Source organism: Moschus berezovskii, chromosome 19 (assembly GCF_049115385.1).
Source record: "Moschus berezovskii isolate FMDL1 chromosome 19, NW_MosBer_1.0, whole genome shotgun sequence".
In the NCBI taxonomy this organism is placed as follows: Eukaryota; Metazoa; Chordata; class Mammalia; order Artiodactyla; family Moschidae; genus Moschus; species Moschus berezovskii.
Window position 1 is genome coordinate 2337029 of NC_142478.1, and position 23758 is coordinate 2360786.

A 23758-nucleotide genomic window follows, 5' to 3' on the forward strand; every position below is an offset into this window, starting at 1 on the left:
CCCTGGGTCAGGAAGATCCCCTGGAAAAGGGAATGGCTATCCACTCCAGTATTTTTTCCTGAAGAATTCCATGGACAGAGGAGCCTGGTGGGCTATACTCCATTGGGTTGAAAAGTTGGATACAACTGAGAGACTAACATATTAATTACCTTACCAATTATCCAGTAAGGCCAAGATAATTATGTGATAAAAGGTTTGGATCAATGAGTAATTATAATTGAAGCTGAATGTAATTATGTGATTTTGAGGTGTTCAGTGTAATTCCATTAAGTTCCATCTTGAAACTAGAGCACTAGGAAGGATTTTTGACAAAAGGAGAAAAGACATGAAGGTGCAGTTGACTCAGGTTTGAGCTGTGTGCCGATGGTCATGGTGGAAACCTGGATGGCTCTGCTCACCCAGCATCCCTCTTCTGCTCACGTGCTCTTTCTGTGCCACATGCCCCGCTGTACTTTGCTCCTTCAGGTCTCTGTCCAGCAGCATCTGTTCTTCTCTCTGTGTGGGATTCTCTTGCTCCTCTCCATCCAGGTAACACTTATCTGTGATTAGAACTCAGCTAAGTGCAGTAGCTGCAGTGTGCCTTTTCTGATCCCAAGTCTGATTTAGATGCTCCCCTGTTCTCCTAGCATCTTTACTCTGGCACTTTCTACTTTGTTCTGTAATCCTTGCACTGTCAGACCTTTCTGCTAGTCTCCTTAAGGGCAGAGAAGATCTTGCAGTGCTTTGTTGAATTTGGTTTTTCTGTTCTAGTGGTAGTGCTAAAAACCCATTAAAACTGGGCCTTTTGTAAACTATATATAGAATTCTGCATCGTATCTGGTGTATAGTATGTCTAATAAAAAATGGCTGTTGTTTATACTTTCTATTCCCTGTTTTATTCAAACTTTAACAAGTCTTAAAATCACATAGCTTTAGATGGTTTTGTAAACCAGACTCCTTAGATTTGAATCCTGGCATTGCCACTAGTGGTGACTTTAGACTGCTTATTCATCTTTACCTTGGTTTCCCCAGCTGTACATTTTAAGGGTAGAAATTACAATAACATGGACCTCATAAGATATTAGGGTCAAAGTGAAATCATACATGTGGATAGAGCTCCTGCATAACATCTTCCTGAAAAACCACTGACTTCCTCCTGCTTACTTGAGAACCCATGGAATCATAGAATTGCAGAGTGGTTTTAACTGCTCAGAGTGTTCTGTGGACTTTGTCAGTTTTCCACATTGATCTGGAGGAATTTTAGAGAGGGATGTGTCACTTCTGAAGCCTAACAGGCAGCTTGCCTTATGTCTCATCATAACCCATGCTTCAGCTTACAGGGCGCAGCAAGCTTATGACTGGGATGCTGTCCTCACTGGAGCTGGGTTGGCCCCTTTTCTTACAGTTTCTTCTAGACTTGGAGGGAATGTGAGTACGCATAGGTAGGATCTTCAGAAGTTTTGGTGTGAATGCCACAGAAATAGGGTTTCCCAGGTGGTTCAGTGGTAGAGAATCCACCTGCCAGTTCAGGAACTGCAGGAGACGCAGGTTAGATCCCTAGATTGGAAAGAGTCCCTGGAGGAGGAAATGGCAACCTACTCCGCTACTCTTGCTGAGATAATCCCATGGACAGAGGAGCCTGGTGGTCTACAGTCCATAGGGTTGCAAAGAGTTGAAAACGACTGAATCGACTGAGCACATGCAACACAGCACAGAAAAAAGTTTGAAAGTGGTGTGGGAAAATGGAACACTCAAGGACTGGGTTAAGCTCCTGTGAAAATGTTTCTTGTAAGCTATTAGAAATTGCAGACGCTGGTAGGCACCCTTGTGGGGAATGGGGATATTTGAGCAGGAGGCCCAGTGTCACCTAAGTACACTAAACTCATGAATTCAGTGTCAGGATATTTGAGGTGCAAAAGGACTTTGGGCTTATCACACCTTGTTTCAGTCATTAATGACGTAAGGTTGATGGAGTCCTCTTCTTTTTTCTGAAATTAGTGCCAGCAAAGTTTTTTCCCCAAAAGATATTCTGTGACATTCTTATTTAGCTGGAGCGTCTCATCTAGCAGCTTATATAGCTTGTGAAAAGTGTTTACTGCATGTTTTTGAATGCATTAAAATGGATATTTTAGAACTGGAAGTATAATTATATGTATTGAATAACTTTTAAGGTAACAAAATCCTTTTTAATTTTATGTGTGATAACATTTTCTGACTTTGAAGAATGAGATGTTTTGCACTGGAAAATGTTCTGATTAAGTTAAACTTCAAATGCTCAAATGCCTTTGATGCAGCAAGTAGTTGAATATAACTTTACCTATGCTTCATGACCCAGGACATTTTCTGTGTCTGTATAGTTTTGGTACTTTGACCCAATTTAGTTTTCTGTGTGTGTTTTATTTTGTCTTGTCTTAGTGTCATATCACCATCTGCCACTTCTGCTGATGCAGTTCTTAATACAAAGAACTTCCCCTTCATACTCCATTGATAATTTGCTGCCAGTAACTTTCATTAGGTTGAGATAACAAAAGCAAAATTCTGAATGAGGGTAAAGGCATGTTGGCCTACATCATGGCTGTTTTATTTGTGCTCCATGTTTGGGAACTCATTTTTAAGGATGACAGTTAAGTCTTCAGAAAATTGGGCTTTCACTGTAAAAGTTTTGCGTAGGATGTTCAATATATTTACTGTTGTTATCACTTACATTTTTTCTTTCTCTCTTGTAAACAGTCAGAATTTGCTGTGTGATGTCACAATTGTGGCTGAAGACATGGAAATTTCTGCTCATAGAGTGGTGCTGGCTGCCTGTAGTCCTTACTTCCATGCCATGTTTACAGGTATGAAATGTTTTAGTTATGGACGTTTATAAAATGTATACAGATTTGGGCTTTTCATTACACATTTTCTTTTTTTATATTTACTTATTTGTGGCTGCACTCAGTCTTCCTTGCCTTGTGAGGGCTTTCTCTGGTTGTGGAGAGAAGGGGCTGCTTTCATTGCAGTGACGGGCATTTCATTGTGATGGCTTCTCTGGTTGCAGAGCACAGGTTCTAGGCACACGGGCTTCAGTAGTCGCCGCACACAGGCTCAGTGGGTGGAGCTCGCAGGCTCTAGAGCATAGGCTCAATAATTGTGGCACATGAGCTTAGTTGCTCCATAATGTGTGGAATCTTCCCGCACCAGGGATCAAACCCTTGTCTTCTGTATTGACATGCAGATGCTTACCACTGTGCCACCAGGGAAGTCCCACATTTTCTTTTCTTATTAACATTTTATTGTTATGAAATTAAGCATTGTAGTAGAAGAAAATGCTATTGTTTTCTTTTAAATTACTCTTCATCTTTGTTTTTCATTATTGTTATCATGTTGTATACATATGTGTGTACATTACATACAAGTTTATGCTCGGCCTTCCCCTTTTGCATTTATATTTGCATATATCGGATAAGTTTGCCTTCTTGCAGTTTATAAGAGCTTTTAGCACTTTCTTATTTTGATGAAAGTAAATTGCTTTTACTATTCTGCATTTCTTCAAATGATTTTCACATTTGCCTCATCAGTGTTTATAATGAACAAATAAATGTTTAGTAAATGCCTTTGATTCAGAAATATAAGAAAATAGAGTGGATACTTAGTTATAAAAATACATAGAATAATTTTAGTATTTTGGGCAAAAAAGCAGTTTAGTCATGCCACACTGGAAGCCTTTAAATTCATTTTTCTGTCTTTAAACCCTTTAAAAAAAATACAGTTGATGTACAATATTTTGTTTCAAGAGCACTGTTTAATGATTTGACACTTGCATGCTTTATGAAACGGTCAGATGATTACTATGTATGTCCTTTAACCACGTATCCCCATACAGAGTTATTATAATATTACTGTCTTTATGTTGTGTATTACATCCCCATGACTTTATTCTTTTCATAAATATAGGTTTGTATCACTTAACTATTCACCTAGTTCTCCCCCTTTCCACCGTACTCTCCTGTGTCAGTCGCCTGTTTGTTCTCCATGTTTGTTGATTCTGTTTTCACTTTGTTTTGTTTGGTTATCTTTGATTTCACATATGAAATCATGTAGTATTTTTAGTGTCTGTTTGACTTATTTCACTTAGCATGATATCCTCTAGGTATATACATGTTGTTGCAAATGGTAAGATTTCATTCTTTTTTATGCCTATTCATATTTCATTGTATATGTACCACATATTCTTTATCCTTTTATCTATCAATGGACACAGGTTGCTTTTATATGTTGGCTATTGTAAGCAGTGCTGCAGTGAATGTAGAGGTGCACATAATTTTCCAGTTACTGTTTTTGTTTTCTTCAGGTGTGAAGAAAGTGGAATTAGTGAATCATATGGAGTTGTATTTTTAATTTTTTGAGGCACCTCCATACTGTTTTCCATACTGTTTTCCATAGTGGTTGTACTAGTTTACAATCCTGCAAACAGTGCACAAGGGTTTTTCTTTACATCTTCACCAATATTTCTTCTTTGTTAACTTCTTGAAAATAGCCATTCTGACAGGTATGATACAGATCTTATTCTGATTTTGATTTGCATTTCTCTGGTTATTAGTGATGTTGACTACCTTTTCATATTTCTATTGGCCATCTGTATGTCTTCTTTGGAGCAATGTCTATACAAGTACTCTCCCCATTTTTATTTTTGATGATGGAAACTCCTTATTGGATGGTTCATTTGGAAATACTTTCTTTCACTTGGTAGGCTGCCTACCTAGTTGTTGATAGTTTTCGCTGTGCAAAAGCTCCTTGGCTTAGTTGTGTGTAGTTAGTTGCATATGTTAATTTTTGCTTTTGTTGCCCTTCCCTGAGGAGAGAAATCCAATAAATATTGCTTTGATCATACTGTCCATGCTTTCCTCTAGGAATTTTATGGTTTCAGGTCTTACATTAAGTCTTTAATCCATTTTGAGTTTATTTTTGTGCATGATATTAGAAAGCAATCCAGTTGGATTCTTTTGCATGTAGCTGTCCATTTTTCACAGCATCATTTGTTGAAGAGACTGTCTACTCCTCATTGCCTTCTTTGTTGGAGATTAATTGACCATTTAAGTTTCTATTTATTTCTGTACTCTGTATTTAGTTACATTGACCCATGTATTTTTTTTGTGCGTGTGTGCTAATACCAGACTATTTTGATTACTGTAGCTTTGTAATATAAAGTCAGGGAACATGATACCTCCCTCTTTGTTCTCCTTTCTTAAGATTGTTTTGGCTATTTGGGGTGTTTCCAGATGAATTTTAGAATTATTTGTTCTAGTTCTGTGAAAAGTGTCATGGGTATTTTGATAGGGATTGCATTGAATCTATAGATTACCTTAGGATTTGTGATCATTTTAACCATATTAATTCTTCCAACCCATGAGCATAGTATTCTTTCCATTTGCTTTTGTTGTTTCTAGTTTCTTTCATCCATGTCTTACAACTTTCAAAGTACAAGTTTTTGTACTCTGGCTCTTTGGTTGTATTTATTCCACGGTATTTTATTGTTTTGGATGACATTGTAACTGTGATCAGTTTCTCTTTCTGATGGTTTGTTATTAGTGTTATTAGTGTATAGAAACACAGTGTGTTTCTGAATATTGCATTTTTATCCTAGCTCTTTACTGAGTTTATGTATTAAATTAATTCTGATAGTTTTGGGTAACATTATTAGGATTTTCTATATATGGTCATGTCCTCTGCAAACATTGACAGTTTTACTTTTTCTTTTCCGATTTAGATTCCTTTTATTTATTTTTCTTCTCTGTTTGCTGTGGGTAGAACTTCCAAAACTGTGTTGGATAAAAGTGGCAAGAGTGGACATCCTTGTCTTGTTCCTGATTTTAGAAGAAATGCTCTCAGCTTTTCACCATTGAGTATGATAACTGTGGGCTTGTCATGTATGGCCTTATTGTCCTGAGGTAGGTTCACAGTATGTATATTGTGCTCACTTTCTGGAGAGTTGTTTTTATCATAAATGGGTATTGAATTTTATCAATAGCTTTTTGTGCATCTATTGATATGATCATATCATTTTTATTCTTCAGTGTGTTAAAGTGGTATATCTCGTTGATTGGTTTGTGGATTATTAAATCATCTTTAATTATATGTCTCTAGGATAAAGTCCACTTGATACGGGTATATGATTCTTTTGGTGAATTGTTGATTTCAGTTTACTAATATTTTGAGAGTTTTTGCACCTGTGTTCATCAATGGTACTGGCCTGTAATTTTATTTTTTGGGTGGTGTTTTTGCCTGTTTTGGTAGGGTGATGCTGATCTTACAGAATGCATTCCAAGGTGTTCCTTTGTCTTCAGTTTTTTGTCATAGTTTGAGTTGCTATTAACGCTTTAAATGTTTGGTAGAATATCACCTATTGGTCCTGGATTTTTCTTTGTTGATAATTTTCACAATTACTGGTTCAGTTTCATTACTGGTAACCAGTCTTCATATTTTATGTGTCTTCCTGATTGTATTTGGAGATTGTATATTGCTTGGAATACATCTATTTTAAATTGCCCATTTTGTTGATGTATACTTGTTCACAGTAATCTCTAATGATCTTTTGTATTTTTGTGGTTTCACCTGTAATTTCTCAAGTGTTTATTTGGGCCCTGTCTTATGAGTCTGGCTGAAGAGTTATTAATTTTGTATATCTTTTCAAAGAACCAGCTCTTTCATTGATCTTTTCTGGTTTTTAGTCTTTATTTTATTTATTTTTGCTCTGATATTAATTATTTCTTTCCTTCTACTAACTTTAGGTTTTGTTTATTTTAATTTTTCTGGTTCCTTTGGGTATAAGGTTAGATTGCTTTGAGATTTTTCTTATTTCCTGAGGTAGGCTTGTATGACTGTAAACTTTCCTCTTAGAACTGCTTTTGCTGTGTTCCATAGACTTTGGATTATTGTGTCATGTTTGGATTGTATTTCATTTTAATTTGTCTCCAGATTTTTATTTCCTTTTGATTTCTTCAGTGTCCTGTTGGTTGTTCAGTGGCATATTGTTTAGGCTGCATGTGTTTGTGCTTTTTCATTTTTTTTTCTTGTTGATTTTTCTTCTCATATCACTGATATGATTTCTGTCATCTCAAATTTATTCAGATTTGTTTTGTGACAACATATCCTGGAGAATGTTCTTTGTGCACTTGAATGTGTATTCTGCTGCTTTTTGCTTATGTTCTGATTGAACCCAGGTCTCCTGTGTTACAGGCAGATTCTTCACCTTCTGAGCTACTAGAGAAGCCCATATTCTATGTATATACATAGAAAATTTATCTAGTCGAATGTGTTATTTAAGGCTGCTGCTGCTGCTAAGCCGCTTCAGTCGTGTCCGACTCTGTGCGACCCCATAGACGGCAGCCCACCAGACTCCCCCGTCTCTGGGATTTAAGGCTAGTGTTTCCTTATTGATATTTTTTCTGGATGATCTGTCTGTAGATATAAATGGGGTGTTTAAAGTCCCCTACTATTTTTGTAATCCTGTTGGCTTTATTTATTTAGGTACTCCTGTGTTGGGTTTCCCAGGTGGCACTAGTGGTAAAGAAGCCTCCTGCCAGTGCAGGAGACGTTAGAGATGCACATTCAATCCCTGGGTTGGGAAGATCCCCTGGAGAACAGCGTGGCAACCCACTCCAGTATTCTTACCTGGTGAATCCCATGAACAGAGGAGCCTGGTGGGCTACAGTGCATAAGATCGCACTAAGTCAAACACAGTGAAGTGACTTAGGATGCATGCATGCATGTTGGGTATGTATACATTTACAATTGTTATATCTTCTTGGATTGATCCCTTGACCGTTAGGTAATGCCTGTCTTTGTCTCTTGATAATATCTTTGTTTTAAAGTCTGTCTTGTCTGATATACATCTGCCACCCCAGCTTTCTTTTCATTTGCATTTATGTGGAATATTTTTTTCATCTCTTCACTTTTAGTCTGGGTGTATCTTTAGATATGAAGTAAGTCTCTTGTAGGTAGCATATGTGTGTGCTAAGTTGCTTTAGTTGTGTCTGACTCTGTATGACCCTGTGGACTGTAGACTTCTTGGCTCTTCTGTCCATGGGGATTCTCCAGATCAGAATACTGGAGTGGGTTGCCATGTCCTCCTCCAGGGGATCTTCCTGACACAGGGATTGGACCAGCATCTCTTATGTCTCCTGCATTGGCAGGCAGGTTCTTTGCCACTAGCATCACCTGGGAAACATATAGATAGGTTTTATTTTTTTAATCCATTCAGCCATTCTGTCTTTTGATTGGAGCAGTTTGTTTATTTTCATTTAAACTATTGATGTATATGTAGTTCTTGCCATTTTGTTAATTGTTTTCTGGTCATTTTTATGGTTCTTTCTTGTTCCTTTTTCTTTACTATTCCTATTAAAAATATCATGTAATTTAATTAATTTAAAAAGATTTATTTATTTGTTTGTTTCTTTTGGCTGTGGTCGGTCTTTTCTGCTGTGTGTACTTTCCTCTCGTTGCAGCAAGTGAGGTCTGCTCTTAATTGCTGTGAGAGGTCTCCTCATTGCAGTGGTTTCTCTTGTTGCAGGGCACACAGGCTTCAGGGGTTGTAGCAAGTGGGCTTAGCAATTGTGGCTCATGTGGGGTGGTTGTACAGCATATGAGATCTCTTCCTGGCCCAGAGATCAAACCCGTGTCTCCTTCATTGGCAGGCAGGCTCTTTACCACTAAGCCACCAGGGAATCCCTGATGATTCTCTTTTGTTATTAACATAAGATTCATATATAACAACCTGTGCATGTATATATGTGATTATTTTAAATTGAAGATCTCTGCAGTTCTAATGCATTATAACAGCCCTGCATTTTTATTTCTACCTCCCTTTATTTAATATTTTTATGTCATATTTTACATCATTTTGTTTGTATATCCCTTAACTATTTATTGTAGCTATAAATGATTTTACTATTTTTGCCTTTTTACCTTCCTTCTAGCTTTTAAGTTGCTTATCTACTACTTTTACTATTTGTTTACCTTTACATGTGAGAATTTTCATGTTTCTGTTTGGATTCTTTCTTTTTCACTTAGAGAAATTCCTTGAATTCATTTCTTATAAAGCTGGTTTGGTGGTACTGAACTCTGTTAGCTTTTGCTCATCTGGAATACTCTTCCTCTTCCTCTTCACATCTGAATGAGAGCCTTGCAGGTAGAACACTTGTGGTGCAGATTTTATTGTTTCATCACTTGGAATATCATGGCACTCCTCCTGGACTGCTGATGTTCCTGCTGAAGAGTCAGCTGACAGCCTGGGGTGTTCTCTTGCTGCTTTTTAAGATTTTCTCTTTATCTTTAATTTTTTTCCATTTTAATTACAATGTGTTGTGGTGTGGACCTCTTTAAGTTCCTCTTGTTTGGGATTCTTTGCTTCCTGTCACTGAATGTTTATTTCCTTCCCTAGGTTAAGGAAGTTTCACCTGTTATTTCTTCAAGTAACTTCTCTGCCCTTTTCTGTCTTTTTCTGGTACCCCTATAATATGAATGTTAGTATGCTTGATGTTGTCCCAGAGGTCTCTTAAACTACTCTCATTTTTTTTCAAATTCTTTTTTTTTCTCCTGTTCACCTTGGATGATTTCCACTACTCTGTCTTCCATGTTGCTATTATACTTCTCTGTATCATCTAAAATACTTTTCCTTCCAGTTTCTTTTTTCTGGGTATTTTATCTTCATGGCTGTTTGGTTTATTTTTATATTTTCTAACTCTCTTAAAATTCTCACTGTGTTCATCTAATTCCTCTCCCACATTCATGGAGCAGCTTAATGATCATTAATGAGAACGTTTTATCAGGTTGCCTGCCTTCATTTCTTTTAATTCTTTTCCTGAAGTTTTGTCTTATTCTTTTGTGTAGAGCATATTTTGCTCTCTACTCATTTTGCCCAATTTTCTGTATTTATCAGGTAAGTTGGTTATATTTCTGGATCTTGGAGAAGTGGCCTTATATAGTTGACATCCTGTAGGGCCCAGTAGCTTGCTCCCCTCCTATTTCAGAGCTATATGTTCTTGGGGTGCCCCCTATATGGACTGTGTGACTCCTTCTGTTGTGGTGGGAAGAGTACTGTGGGCAATCTGGTAGGCAGATTCCTGGTTCCTGGCCTGGTTGGCTGCAAGACTGTGCCCTGCATAGTGGCTATAGTCAGGCTGGAGGTGGGATCGGCTTCCCATGAGGCTATCTGCATGACCCTGGTTGGGGCACAGGGCTGCTGCCAGCTTGCTGGTGGGCAGGTAAGCCCCTGGAGCTAATAGTCTATAGGGTGGATCCCAAAATGGCATTGCCAGCACCAGTGTCCTTGTGGTAGAATGACATCCCCAGAATGGTTGCCACCAGCATTGGTGCCCTCAGGGTGATCTCTTGCCTTTTGGGAGCCTCTCTAAGATCAGTATATAGGTCTAGCCCAGGCTTCTTTCAAACCGCTGCTTCTGTCCTGGCAGAGTGTATGAGATTCTGCACATCCCTGAAACAGCTGAGTCTGTTTCCTACAGCCCTCTTGCTCTCCTGCACTCAGGCCCTTCTGGCCTTCAAAACAAGATGTTGTAGTGGCTTGTCTTCTTGTTGTAGGATTCCTGGGCTGGGGACCCTGATGTGGGGCTCGGAACCCTTGCTCTTTGGGGAGAACCTCTGTAATTGTGATTATACTCTTGTTTGTGGGTTGCTCATTCAAGTGAGTTTGATCCTGGCTAGGCCTTGTCCTTGTCCCTTCTACCCTTCTCATTGTGGTTCCTTCTCTATTTCTTTATGTGGGAGATATCTGCTAGTCTTCAGGTCATTCTCATTTATAGTTGCTCTGTGAGTAGTTGTAATTTGGTGTGTCTGTAGGAGCTGGTGAGCTCCAGGTCTTCCTACTCTGCCACCTGGCCATATCCTCCCTTAACTTCATTCTTAAGAAAACAAAATCTAAACATCCAGTGTAGTACTGTTCAAGAAAATGAACAGTTATTTTATTTTCCAACAATTAGCTTATAATCTTAGATTATTGATAGAACAAATGCTTGTAAATACATAGTTATAGAAAAAAAGCACAAATGCAAATCTATTCATACTTTAGAAACGTAAATATTTCCTATGCCTAACATTTTGCTAGATACTTCCAGGGGTAATAAACAATATTAGCACACTTTTTGTACCAGTAATTTATTAATATCATTGTAGAAATGAGTTGTACACACTTTATTTTTATGCTTTTTTTGGTTTTTGTCAAAAGATGGTTTATTAGAGTGGTCAGGGTGCAAGCGTTGAACAATCCAAGCAGACTAACAGCATGGCATGTATTAATGTGCACACTTTAAATAATAATAGTTTGTGGAAGATCTGCTCAGACCAGTAATACAGATAGTGAGGACTGTGATGGACAGCACTGAGAGATGGGGATCTGACATTTTTGCAGAGGCAGTGTGGAGAGAATAGGCTTAGCGTTTTGAGAGTAGTGAGGACTCTGGAGACCACCTCACTTTTCAGCCTGTTACATTCTTGTTGTTCCTAAATTGAGTTAAATAATCAAGAATGTAGAAAGGGGACTTCTCTGGTGGCCCAGTGGTTAAGATCTGCCTGCCAGTTCAGGGAACACGGGTTTGATCCCTGGTCTGGAAAGATTCTATATGCTGCGGTGACACCTCAGCACCACAGTTCCCGAGCCCACACTCTAGGGCTCGTGTGTTGCAATTGCTGAGCCCATGCACTGTAACTACTGAAGCCCAGACACCTAGAGCCTGTGCTCTGCAACAGGAGGAGCCACGACAATGAGAAGCCCATTGCAACAAAGACCCAGCTCAACCAAAATAAATAAATAAATAACATTAATTAATTATAAAAAAGACAAAAGTAGGAAAGACAGTAGAGGGGTTGTGAACCATATTGGGCAAGTGATTTGGGGATGATGCCTTTAACTGAGGCTGATTAGAAAAGTTAGAGAGGGACTAGTCACATTTTTATGTCCTGATTTCACTTCAATGACCATCTTATTTATTACTCTTGGAGACTTTTTCCAAACAGAATTTCTAGATTTGTAAAAGGAGTATTTGATCTGCATTGTGTTGGCCTAATTTAGGAGTTCCCTAGTAAAGTGCCTTCCTTCAAGTCCTTGTTAGAATTACTGAATCTGGGATCATTAGTCTCTTCTTCAGTTTTGGCCTCAGTTTTCCCTTTTGGAAAATGGGGATAATAATATTACTTCCTAGGATTCTTATAAAGATTATATGAGATCATGTATATTTGTCCTTTATTTGGCACATAGAAAATGTTCAATTAATATTGGCATTTTCATGGTTATCATTATTCTTTTTTACCCTCAATTCCTAAAGTTTGTTGTATTGTAAGGGTAAAAGATTGAAAATGCCTTAAAGTAGACTTCTTTTGATAAATATTTTATTTTCCAGTTACAAAATGTAATGATTAATTTAAAATTACAAGATCAGAGTTAGTTTCCTTTCCCTTCAAAAGATAACATTTAAGAGTCTCCAAACTCCCTGAGCCTTTGACATCCAGAGACATGGATGCTTGTGATGGGAGATCTCATTATGTCTCTGTTTTTCTTCCCTGTTTACTTTTTAATCTAAACTACATTTCAGCTTCCCTCATTTCTTTCTTTCTTTCATCCTTCCTTTACCTAATGACTCTCACCTCTTCATATTTTAGTTGACATGCAACTTTTGAATTTTGCCTAATGATGGGGATGAGACCCTGAAGATGTTTTGATTCTATAAGTATTCCTAATGTCTCAGTTAACTGGTAGTTGGGTGCTTCTTGCAGTTCAGCCTGTTTCTGCCTGAGAATACTTGGTCAAATCTTAGATTGCTGTGCCAAGGTCCAAAATGGGAATACTGTGTTAATTTCTGACACATATAAAATATGAATTGAGTACCTCGATTGTGACTTTTACAATTTTATTGAGGCATATTTTACGTTGTAATTTTCAGTGATTTTTAATAAATTTATTCTGAGTAGTACTGCCGTCACCATAAATCAACTTCATAGCAGTTTAGTCCCTACGTAATATTTTTGAGGCTTATCCATGTTGTAGTATATATCATCATACTGTTCCTTTTTATTGCTAAGTAGATTCCATTGTATGAAAACAGCACATTTTGATTATTTGTTTACCAGCTGATGGACATTTAGATTGTTTCCAGTTTCTAGCAATTATGGCTAATGCTGCTATGAACATTCACATGTAGTTCTTTGTGTGGACACAAATTTTTATTTCTCATGGTGGTAGATACATGTCTGTGGAATGGCTGGGTTATGTGGTAAATTTATATTTAACTTTTTAAAAATTGCTATATTATTTCCCCAAGTGACTGCATCATTTTACATTCCTACATTATGTATAAGTGTTTCCATTTTTCCATGTCCTTACCAACATTTGTTACTCTTTTTTTTTTTTTCCCAGTTGTGGTCATTCTAATGGATGTGAAGTGGCATCTCTTATAGTTTCATTTGCGTTTCCCTGATGACTAATAATGTTGAGCATCTTTTCATGTACTTGGTAGGCTAGAATTTTATGGTTCTTTGGTAGTAGATATTATTTACCTTTCTGGCAGTCTTTGTTTATTTTCTTCTTCTGAATTCACTAAATAGCAGTTTGGCAGAGATTAGGTAAAAGAAGACATGGAGATTTGGTCTGGGGGTTTTAGTGTACATACATTTAAGATTTGCTAGACTATGAACCCATTGCTTGTCTATTTTCCTGGCTGAAGTCTTACTGTATTTATATTATCTTTCATAAAAAATATGAGGAGGCCCACAAGTAGACCTTGGCGTGCTTCCATGCTGTTACGCGCTGTGATGTTTGTGTCCTCTGACTCAGTGAGCAGCTATACACAGACATGTCTACAGTGGCACAGGGCTACCCTCTGTTCCTCTTGTTCCTTGTGATTTGCCTATTTGGAAATGGGGACTCTGCAGATACTCTTTTTGGCCCTTGTTTTTAATCCCCCTTAAACGCTCAGTGAAATTTTCATTCAAATTATATCACCTAAAAAAGAATTCTGTTACTCTTCTTAGTTCCAAGTATTCTAGTAAAAGAAGGGAAGTGAAAAGTAATTCTGTGATGTATCACCGGTTTTTCTTTCGTGAAGTTTAGTTTAAGGCCAGGTTGTTTAACTGTTACTTGAAAAAGAATATATCAAATTGATTTCTTGTGTTTTTATCCATTTATCTATCTTTTTTTGCTTGTTTTGGTTGATGGTGGTGTGCAGGATCTTTGTTCCATGACCAGGGATCGAACCCATGCCCACTGTAGTGAAAGTATGAAGTCTTAACCACTAGACCACCAGGGAAATCCTAGGTTCTTGTGTTTTAAAATTACTTATGTACAGATGTGGCATTGAAAATACTCTTTTCCTTAACAAATATATTTGAGGCTTCTTTCATGCCACAGGCTAAAATATCTGAAATCTAGTGGGAAATAGGAAATAATTTTCACTCTTCTTTTTGGGGAGTGCTTTTTGATAATTTCTTTTGTCACATTGAACATCATTTAATAAGGCAAATAAGAATAGGAAGAGAGATTATCATTTGTGTAATGTGAGTCTTTTTAAAAGTTGTGAGCATGTTATATTTCTCTTAAGATTTGTGCTTTTCTTCATCAAGGAGTACTCATTGAGCACCTTCTGTGTGCTGAGTGTTATCCTAGGCTTTGGAAGGAAGAAGGGTTAGACGGAGAGGAAACAAAGTTTCTTATATTCCTGACTGCTGTGAAGAACATTAAATAAGGTATTGGACATAAAGTGCATATGACTTTAGTCTGCATATGACAGAGAACTCCCCTTAAGGTGGTTTAAATAGCAAGGAAATACATTCTCTCATAACTAGAAAGTAAGCTGGTCACCAAGGATCCTCTTCTGTCTGTCTTAGCACCAAACTGTACTCACTAAAAATTTTATCCTTTGATTGCTTCCCCCATGAATGCAAGATGCCTACCAGAGTGGACCTAGTATCTCAAGGAAGGAAGGGGTTATCTCTTTCCTGTTTTCTTTTACGAAGTAGGAGACCTGTTCCGAAGGTTACTCAAACTAGAGCCAAATTGGCAGGGAAATGCAGGTACCATGTTTGCCTTAGATTAGTTGTAGAATTGGGGAATTTTGTACCATACCACCATAGCCAGTGTCTGGCAGGGGCATTCGGGTCATCTTGCCAGAAGGAAGATACCAGTATGTTGGTAGTGTATTTGTAACCTAAAAGCGAAAGGGCAATATGACTGGAGGGGTTGACATATGTAACTTGAAGAGTAATGGAATACATTTTATGTATTAAATGTGGCTTTAATTTGTCATTCAAGTCTTAGTGTTTCAGCATAGTATAATGTCTGTATTATACTTTTACTATTTTTTTAATTTTTTGTGTGCTAAGCAGTAACTAAAGTTAGAATCATATGCACTTTTTATTGATCCTAGGATTTGCCCTCTTAAATCTATTCACTTCTTAGAACTTCAGAATGGGTAAACCCAGTTATCAGTTTGTTCTGGGCTTCAAGAGTCCCAATTAAGGTCCTTGAGATGGAAATGTTTCCATCCATACATATGACCGTAAACATTTACAATTTGGAGGTCTTCATTTCTTTTCTCAAAAAAAGTACAGTGTTCACTAGTGAAAGTGCTTAGCTCAACCTGTATAGTAACTTTTCAGTAAATGTTTGATGCCTGAAATCCTTCAGAGCTAGAACACAAGAACTTAAGTGTTACTGGGTTGGCCAAAAACTTCCTTTGGTTTTTAAGTAAAAATACTGGATTGGCTGAAAAGTTGGTTTGGATTTTTCTGTTAAGATTTTATGGAAAAGCCTGAATGAACTTTCTGGCCAACCCAATAAAAGACACATTTTTCATTTTTACCAAGAACTTTGTGAACAATGTCGTCACTGTTCCATTGCTGTTGTTCAGTAGCTCAGTTGCGTCTGACTCTTTGTAACCCTATGTACTGCAGCACACCAGGCTTTGCTGACCTTTCCCTTCTCCCGGAGTTTGCTCAAACTTGTATCTGTTGAGTTGGTGATGCCATCCAGCCATCTCATTCTCTGCTGTCCCCTTCTTCTGCCTTCAGTCTTTTCCAGCATCAGGGTCTTTTCTAATGAGTCAGCTGTTCGCATCAGGTGGCCAAAGTATTGGAACTTCAGCATCAGTTCTTCCAGTGAATATTCAGAGTTGATTTCCTTTAGGATTGACTGGTTTGATCTTGCAGTCCAGTGGACTCTCAAGATTCTTCTCCAGTACCACATTTCAAAGACACTCAGTCTTTTATATTGTCTGGTTCTCATATCCATATAAGACTACTGGAAAAACCATACTTTTGACTAGATGGACCTTTGTAGGCAAAGTAAGGCTGCAGTCATCATCTGCAGTGATTTTGGAGCCCAAGAAAATAAAGTCTCTCACTGTTTCCATCGTTTCCCCATCTATTTGCCATGAAGTGATGGGACCGGATGCCATGATCTTAGTTTTCTGAATGTTGAGTTTTAAGCCAGCTTTCTCACTCTTCTCTTTAACTTTCATCAGGAGGTCCTTCAGTTCCTCTTTGCTTTCTGCCATGAGGGTGGTGTCATCTGTATATTTGAGGTTATTGATATTTCTCCCTGCAATCTTGATTCCAGCTGTGCTTCATCCAGTCTGGCATTTCACATGATGTACTCTTCATATAAGTTAAATAAGCAGGGTGACAATTACTTTTGTAATTGTCAAGAGTAATTACAAGTAATACTCCTTTCCCAGTTTTGAACCAGTCTGCTCATGTCTAGTTCTAACTGTTGCTTCTTGACCTGCATACAGGTTTCTCAGGAGACAGGTCAGGTGGTCTGGTATTCCCATCTCTGTAAGAATTTTCCACAGTTTGTTTTGGTCTGTACAGTCAAAAGCTTTAGCATAGTCAATGAAGTAGAAGTATGTTTTTCTGGAATTTCCTTGCTTTTTCTATGATACAGTGGATGTTTGCAATTTGATCTCTGGTTCCTCTGCCTTTTCTAAACCCCGTTTGTACATCTGGAAGTTCTTGGTTCAAATACTGTTGAAACTTGAAGGATTTTGAACATTACTCTGCTGGCATATGAAATAAGTGCAATTGTGCAACAGTTTGAACAGTCTTTGGCATTGCCTTTCTTTGGGATTGAAATGAAAATTGACCTTTTCCAGTCCCGTGCTCACTGCTGAGTTTTCCAAATTTGCTGGCATATTGAGTGCAGCACTTTTACAGCGTCATCTTTTAGGATTTGAAATAGCTCAGCTGGAATTCTATTACCATCACTAGCTTTGTTCGTAATGATGCTTCCTAAGGACCACTTGACTTCGCATTCCAGAGTGTCTGGCTCTAGGTGAGTAACCATAACTCATCTTGATGGCTCGGATAACCATAACACCATCATGGTTATCCAGGGCATCAAGATCTTTTTTGTACAGTTCTTCTGTGTATTCTTCCCACCTCTTCTTAACATCTTCTGCTTCTGTTAGGTCCATACTGTTTTTGTTCTTTGTTGTGTTTACCTTTTCATGAAATGTTCTCTTGGTTGGTATTTCTAATTTTCTTAAAGAGATCTCTAGTCTTTCCCATTCTTTTGTTTTCATCTGTTTCTTTGCATTTTTTACTTAAAAAGGCTTTCTTATGTCTCCTTGCTAGTCTCTGGAACTCTTTATTCCATTATTCTCTGCCATTTCTTAGTTCCGTTCAGTTCAGTTCAGTCGCTCAGTCGTGTCCGACTCTCCGCGACCCCATGAATCACAGCACGCCAGGCCCCGCTGTCCATCACCAACTCCCGGAGTACACTCAAACTCATGTCCACAGAGTCGGTGATGCCATCCAGCCATCTCATTCTCCGTCGTCCCCTTCTCCTCCCGCCCCCAACCTTTCCCAGCATCAGAGTCTTTTCCAGTGAGTCAACTCGTCGCATGAGGTGGCCAAAGTATTGCAGTTTCAGCTTTAGCATCAGTCCCTCCAATGAACATCCAGGATTGATCTCCTTTAGAATGGACTGGTTGGATCTCCTTGCAGTATAAGGGACTCTCAAGAGTCTTCTCCAACACCACAGTTCAAAAGCATCGATTCTTCGGCGATCAGCTTTCTTCATAGTCCAACTCTCACATCCATACATGACCACGGGAAAAACCACAGCCTTGACTAGACGGACCTTTGTTGGCAAAGTAATGTCTCTGCTTTTTAATATACTATCAAGGTTGGTCATAACTTTCCTTCCAAGGAGCAAGCGTCTTTTAATTTCATGGCTGCAATCAGCATCTGCAGTGATTTTGGAGCCCAAAAAAATAAAGTCTGACACTGTTTCCACTGTTTCCCCATCTATTTCCCATGAAGTGATGGGACCAGATGCCATGATCTTTGTTTTCTGAATGTTGAGCTTCAAGCCAACCTTTTCACTCTCCTCTTTGACTTTCATCAAGAGGCTTTTGAGTTCCTCTTCACTTTCTGCCATAAGGGTAGTGTCATCTGCATATCTGAGGTTATTGATATTTCTCCCGGCAATCTTGATTCCAGCTTGTGCTTCTTCCAGCCCAGCGTTCCTCAGACAACTTCATAATTCCATCTTCAGGAAATTTTTTATCTTTTTGAGCAAAGAACTGTTCCAGGTGCCTTTTGCAGTCTTCCAAGGAATTGAAATGTTTTTAAATAAAAAAATTTTGTAAAGACTAAAATAAATGGACATCTGAAGGTGCAATATCTGATGAATATGGCAGGTGAATCAGAAATTCTCAGCCAAGCTGTAACAGTTTTTGCCTGGTCATCAAAGAAACACACGCTTATGTATTATCATCCTGATGGAAGATTATGCATTTTCTGTTGACTGATTCCAAATGCTTTTCTTCAAGTGTTGCTTTCACTTCGTCTAGTTGGAAACAGTACTTGTTGGAATTAATCATTTGGTTTTCTCCAAGGAGCTCATAATAGAGGATTCTTTTTCTATCCTACCATATACACAGCATCACCTTCTTCGGTTGAACATTGGCCTTTGGTGTGGTTAGTAGTGGTTCATTTCTCTTGCCCTGTGATCTCTTCGATTCCACATTATTGTACAGTATCCAGTTTTCATCACTCATCTCAATTTGTTTTAAAATTGGAACGTTTTTGTTACATTTCAGTAGAGAATTGCAGGTGGAAATATTGCCAAGAAGGTTTTTTTTCCACTTAACTATTTGGGGCCCAGACATCAAAAAATTAATATAATGAAGCTGGTGCAAATGGTTTTCAGTGCTTAGGTTGGATATTTTTGAGTATATTGATTATCTCCCATGTGATGTAACATTGATTGTGTTCAGTTAATGTCTCGATCAATTTCAACTGGTCTACCCAACTGTGAGACAGTCCAGCGAGAAATATCCAGCACAAAACTTCATGAATCACTTTTGGTATTTTTGCTGAGTCATAACACCTTCTGTATACATTACAAAAATCTCTTTTTTTTTTTAGTTGCATTTTTAGTTGCATTCCAGTTGCCTTTTTACCTTTCTTGAACTAATAAAACATAATACGCTGGACGTGTTCCTTTTTTCAATATTAGGCTATATAATAATTCACCAGTTTTAATGTTTTTTAAAATGCATGCTGATATGATAGCACATATACAATACACAATACTGTACTGTACTGTATGTGCTTAGTCATGTCTGACTTTTGCAATCCCATAGCCTGCCAGGCTCCTCTGTCCATGGGATTCTCCAGGCAAGAATACTGGAGTGGGTTGCAATACACAATACAAGATAACAAAATTTTTCAAATGAAGTTAAAGACAACTAAGCACTGCTAGAGCCAGCTGACTGAAAAAACTGGACAAACTTTTAGGCCAACCCAGTGCTGATTGTGTTGAAAGGTGCTACACTTCAAATTGGCACTTGTTTTACTTTTCACTTTTCTAGTCATTTATTTATCCAGCCATTACTTACTGGGTATCTACCATATGTCAGGTATTGTGGGATACAGAGGTAAGAAAGATATTATCTGTACTCTCAAGAGGCTTAAGAATCCAGGTGGGGAGAACCAGATATTAGTATGACAGTGGATTTATCAGTTGGAAGCCTAGGGAGTAAATTCTCGAAATCCTCGAAGACCCCCACCCAGTTCTGTAAATACAGGAGGAATCACAGAGATCATGGCAGAAGGAGGTGAATTAGAGTTTGTTAAAAGGATCATCCATGACAGTTTACAGCTTAAAAAAAGATTAAGATGGTGTAGCTGTATGCTGGGAAAGAAATGCAGCCTGGCTTCTCTGAAGGAAGAACTTCGCATACAAGGAGTTCCTAAAGTCACCTATACTGAATTCTGCCAGGGTCGGACAATGAGATGGGCTTTGGCTTGGAGTTTTTATGATGATGTAACAGTACCGTCCCCACCCAGTAAGCGAAGAAAACTAGAGAAGCCAAGGAAGCCCATTACGTTTGTAGCCCTGGGGTCTGTGATGGAAGAACTAGCCCTCAAAGCGTCATCTCTGGGCTGTGAGACAGTGGAAGGCATCGTGGTTGTGACAACATGAACTGAAAAAATCCTCAGTGATCTAAAGGTCCAGCATAAATGAGTTCCCTGTGGGAAGGAGGAAATCAGCCTTTTCCTAGCGGCCATAGAGAACTGGGTGCACTTAGGGAGGAAGAAGAGAGACCTAGCGAGACAGCTGAGAGAAGTGCCCCCGGCTCCCAGGAACGTGATCGGAGCCCTGGAAGGAAAAAGTCTCTCCCCAGAGCGTCTGGGAGCAGCCAGGACGGGGCCCTGGGGTGCCCTGCTCTCCCGGAAGGCAGGTCTGCCACTGCGGGCGGCCATGGCCCCAGCCAGGACTCGCTTTCCCAGGAGGAAAACCCAGGACCCACGGAGGATGAAAGGGGTGAGGAAAAGGGGGACATGGAGGTTCTGGAAGGTTGTACAGGCTCCAGTAATGGAGCCCAGGACCGCGAAGCTCCTGAGCCCTTCAGCAGCCCAGTGTCTGATAAACGTTAAGGAGGAGGTGAATGACGCCTTAGTTGAAATGCACTGGGTTGATGGGCAGAACAGGGATTTGATGAACCAGCTTTGTACTTATATACATAACCAAATGTTCAGGCTTGTTGCTAGTTAACTCCCAAATTCTCACATAGTTAAAGCAGCTTGCTTTGAAGAGTGACCTAGGACAGTGGCAAGCTGAATTCCATCATTAGCCCACCGGTAACATTATGTGGGATTGCCTTAAAAAACCAACAAATGAGTCCATTTTTAAACACCCACCTCCTTTAAAAAAAAAAAAATTACAGGGCATTGTAGTATGGTAGTTCAGAGAAAGAATTGTGGTGATCAGCATCAACAAAATGCCATCAGTAAACTCATAAGGGATTTAAACCTGTCTTAAGCTGATCACCTTTGGAGAAGGAAATGGCAACCCACTCCAGTATTCTTGCCTGGAGAATCCCATGGACAGAGGAACATTGCGGGCTACAATCCATGGGGTCACAAGAGTTGGACACGACTCAGTCACTTTCACTACTACTTCACTAACCTAGGGTAAGAGCCTAACCTAGCCTTGGGTCATCAGCTGATAAGCCTGCTTGGAGAGGTTCCAGCTGTCTTGAAGACCCTGTGGGAGTTAGCCTGGGGAATGAGGGCATAGGGGAGACGGATGATGAAGCTTGACAAAGACAGTAAGTCAGGAAGTTGCTGGATATGTGTGGAGAACTATACAAAGTTCTTTCCTTATATAAATTAAGACTGGAAGTGGCAGAGAAGAGACTAGATGGTGAGGCAGGGGTGGAACGTGGACAGGGCCTGCATGGTTTCCATGGGAGGAGCTGGAGGCTTTGAGCACCACAGTCAGTGGTGTGGGATGCATCTTACAGCAACACCTTAAAAACTACTATATGAAAAATAGCTTGGCAGAGAGCTGATAATTTTTTAGTCATATATATAAATTAAAGTCAAATTGACTTTTGTCTAAACTGTGCCCAAGTCCTGAGGAATGAATTTACTCCTTGAGGACTAAGTACACGGCTTTATGCTTTCCCGAGGTCATGTATGGATGTGAGAGTTGAACTGTGAAGAAAGCTGATCGCCGAAGAATTGATGCTTTTGAACTGTGGTGTTGGAGAAGACTCTTGAGAGTCCCTTGGACTGCAAGGAGATCCAACCAGTCCATTCTAAGGGAGATCGATCCTGGGTGTTCATTGGAAGGACTGATGCTAAAGCTGAAACTGCAATACTTTGGCCACCTCATGCGACGAGTTGACTCACTGGAAAAGACTCTGATGCTGGGAAGGGTTGGGGGCGGGAGGAGAAGGGGACAACCGAGAATGAGATGGCTGGATGGCATCACCAACTCTGTGGACATGAGTTTGAGTGAACTCCGGGAGTTGGTGATGGACAGGGAAGCCTGGCGTGCTGTGATTCATGGGGTCGCGGAGAGTCGCACACGACTGAGCGACTGAACTGAACTGAACTTATGCTTGTATGACTCCAGGCCCTGTGGGGTTTTGCACATCGCCGGGGCCATAGAGGTGAATTAAGAGTGGCCTTTTGTTAAAGTCCAAGTAGGAATTAGGCAAGTATTCTCATGTTTGTCACAAAAGAACTTTTAGATGACACAAATCCTGTCTAGCTAGAAGGTTCAGAGAGAGTAGGACAAAGGAAGGTGCTTTATATGTAGGTTAAGAATTATGTTTCCATATTCTTTGCTTTCCCCCTTTTCTGGAAAGGAAAAGTGCTGGGGCAGCAGACACGTAGCCCAATATCTTGTCTTCCTGCTGTTTAGCATGTAACAGAAGCATAACATTACCCTTATAATACCACTGGATATTTCACCCCAGGAGGTAGCATAGTAATTTTTCAGATATTTTAGCTCTTAGGAGAATAGTCTTTTTCTGAGATCTTGTGAGAGATAATCTCCAAGGAAACAGGTAGTTAAATATGTGGTATACTGTGCTCATTTAGAACTGGACATGGAACAACAGATTGGTTCCAAATAGGAAAAGGAGTACGTCAAGGTTGTATATTGTCACCCTGCTTATTTAACTTGTATGCAGAGTACATCATGAGGAACGCTGGGCTGGAAGAAGCACAAGCTGGAATCAAGATTGCCAGGAAAAATATCAATAACCTCAAATATGCAGGTGACACCACCCTTATGGCAGAAAGTAAAGAAGAACTCAAAAGCCTCTTGATGAAAGTGATAGAGGAGAGTGAAAAAGTTGGCTTGAAGCTCAACATTCAGAAAACAAAGATCATGGCATCTGGTCCCATCACTTCATGGCAAATAGATGGGGAAACAGTGGAAACAGTGTCAGACTTTATTTTTTTAGGCTCCAAAATCACTGCGGATGCTGATTGCAGCCATGAAATTAAAAGACGCTTACTCCTTGGGAGGAAAGTTATGACCAACCTAGAAAGCATATTAAAAAGCAGAGACATTATTTTGCCAACAAAGGTCCGTCTAGTCGAAGCTATGGTTTTTCCCATGGTCATGTATGGATGTGAGAGTTGGACTGTGAAGAAAGCTGATCGCCGAAGAATGGATGCTTTTGAACTGTGGTGCTGGGGAAGACTCTTGAGAATCCCTTGTACTGCAAGGAGATCCATCCAGTCCATTCTAAAGGAGATCAATCCTGGGTGTTCATTGGAAGGACTGATGCTAAAGCTGAAACTCCAATACTTTGGCCACCTCATGTGACGAGTTGACTCAGTGGAAGAGACTCTGATGCTGGGACAGATTGGGGGTGGGAGGAGAAGGGGACTACAGAGAATGAGATGGCTGGATGGCATCACCGACTCGATGGACATGAGTTTGAGTGAACTCCAGGAGTTGGTGATGGACAGGGAGGCCTGG

The 23758-nt window shown here is 39.3% G+C and overlaps 1 protein-coding gene and 1 pseudogene across 5 annotated transcripts in view; both read left to right on the top strand.

The window, feature by feature from the left end:
* The window catches only part of KLHL2 (kelch like family member 2), a 167614-nt gene that overhangs the window by 39827 nt on the left and 104029 nt on the right, over window positions 1-23758 (top strand). For 4 of the 5 annotated variants that reach the window (XM_088827900.1, XM_055405729.2, XM_055405730.2 and 1 more), the window contains one exon: window positions 2710-2816. In XM_088827900.1, coding sequence (XP_088684026.1) covers window positions 2727-2816 — 90 coding nt within the window. In that variant the 5' untranslated portion in view covers window positions 2710-2726. Of the gene's footprint in view, window positions 1-2709; window positions 2817-5769; window positions 5910-23758 lie in introns of those variants that run through there. The other variant, XM_088827898.1, reaches the window with a different exon arrangement.
* Window positions 19478-22169, top strand: LOC129542900 (RNA N(6)-adenosine-methyltransferase METTL16 pseudogene; annotated as a pseudogene).